At 35.7% G+C, this 1313-nt stretch overlaps 1 protein-coding gene across 4 annotated transcripts in view; it reads left to right on the top strand.

Moving 5' to 3' along the window:
- Positions 1-1205, top strand: part of LOC109542474 — a 48251-nt gene extending 47046 nt beyond the window's left edge. For all 4 annotated transcript variants that reach the window (XM_048668987.1, XM_048668988.1, XM_048668986.1 and 1 more), the window contains one exon: positions 650-1205. In XM_048668987.1, coding sequence (XP_048524944.1) covers positions 650-715 — 66 coding nt within the window. In that variant the 3' untranslated portion in view covers positions 716-1205. The remainder of the gene's footprint in view (positions 1-649) is intronic.
- The last annotated feature ends 108 nt before the right edge of the window (positions 1206-1313 follow it).

Genomic DNA, 1313 nt, shown 5'->3' with positions numbered 1-1313 from the left:
TTCAACCATGTATATTCCCAGGATATTCCCGCAATGTTCTGTATATTTTTTGAACATTCTGGGATATTCATAGAATATCAAATGCTATCTGGGATATGATGTTTTTAAACACTAAAATCGCTCACACAGACCCTTTTCCTTGTTATGTAACAGTTTGTGGGCGATTGGTTAAACCGAGCCCAACTACAATCAATGGGCGATAAGTCGGAGAACACCGCTGGCCAATAGGGAATATTGATTTTGCGCTTTGCTTTTCTAAGGTTTGGTAGGGCGTTTTTCTTAGAAGCATGGAAAGTTCTAAGGAGGAGTAAACAAACGGACCTTGACTTCGCTAACCCAAAACGCACACTTACACTAATGTGGTACCTTTTTTAGGTGTTACTTATTCTAAGTCTATTGCAACTTTTCAAATTGTCACCCTGTATACTTTGCAAGTAGTTTGCTTCCATTTGGGCAGCCACTGAGCAAAAGCTGTTCAATCATTTGAACTCACTATCTTCGATTGAGCAAAGCAGCACTTTTTGCGCTCAGTTGCTTCCCATTTGCCTCAAAATCATTGAGGAAAATGGCAATTGTCTTCAGGTAGCGGGTTTCTTCCATGATTTTTTTTATTTTTCTTGTGGTAGCAACGGTTTTTTCCTATTTTCAGCAAATTGAACAAAGAGTGAGCCAACAGTTGGGAGTGCCACGCACAGACTCGGAGTCAAATTGCTAGTTTCGAAGCGAAAGAGGTGAAAAGCTCTGCTCTGACTGAGCCAACGAAGAACAACGTAGATATTGTGATAAGTTTAGCAGTGTATGAATGGTACTGATGCTCTAGTTAATGAAAAAAACACGTTTTCCGTATCAAATAATTGGCCCTTGCATTAAACAGTTTAAAAAGAAAATTGTTCATTTGAGTCATTACACAATGCAAATCGTTACCAGAACTGTTAGCTAACAATATTAAATTTCTGATAAAATCCCCCATTCCAATTGGTCAACAGTATACGTAGTCCATTTCCTATACGTCCAAATTTAGGCCCCATTGAATTGATAGAAATAGGTCAATTTATTTTTTGTATATTTATAATTGGATTGTAAATATTGTTATTCTAGTGATATAGTCTATATTCAAATTATTCTATCATGTATATATTTATGGAAATTGATTATTGAACACACTTTTTATAAAATTAAACATTCCTGATTATTGAATATTAAAAGTGAGTTTCAATTGAACCCATCCAATCAAACCACAAACAAATTTTAGAATTGGTAGTTTTCAGATCCGGAATAATACACCTTTTCGGCACATTTTAAGCGCTTTTGAG

This window comes from Dendroctonus ponderosae, unplaced genomic scaffold (genome assembly GCF_020466585.1).
Source record: "Dendroctonus ponderosae isolate FM_Combo_2020 unplaced genomic scaffold, Dpon_F_20191213v2 Dpon_F_20191213_8, whole genome shotgun sequence".
Lineage (NCBI taxonomy): Eukaryota > Metazoa > Arthropoda > Insecta > Coleoptera > Curculionidae > Dendroctonus > Dendroctonus ponderosae.
Note: the sequence above shows the minus strand (reverse complement) of the source record. Positions and strands in the feature narration are given on the sequence as shown.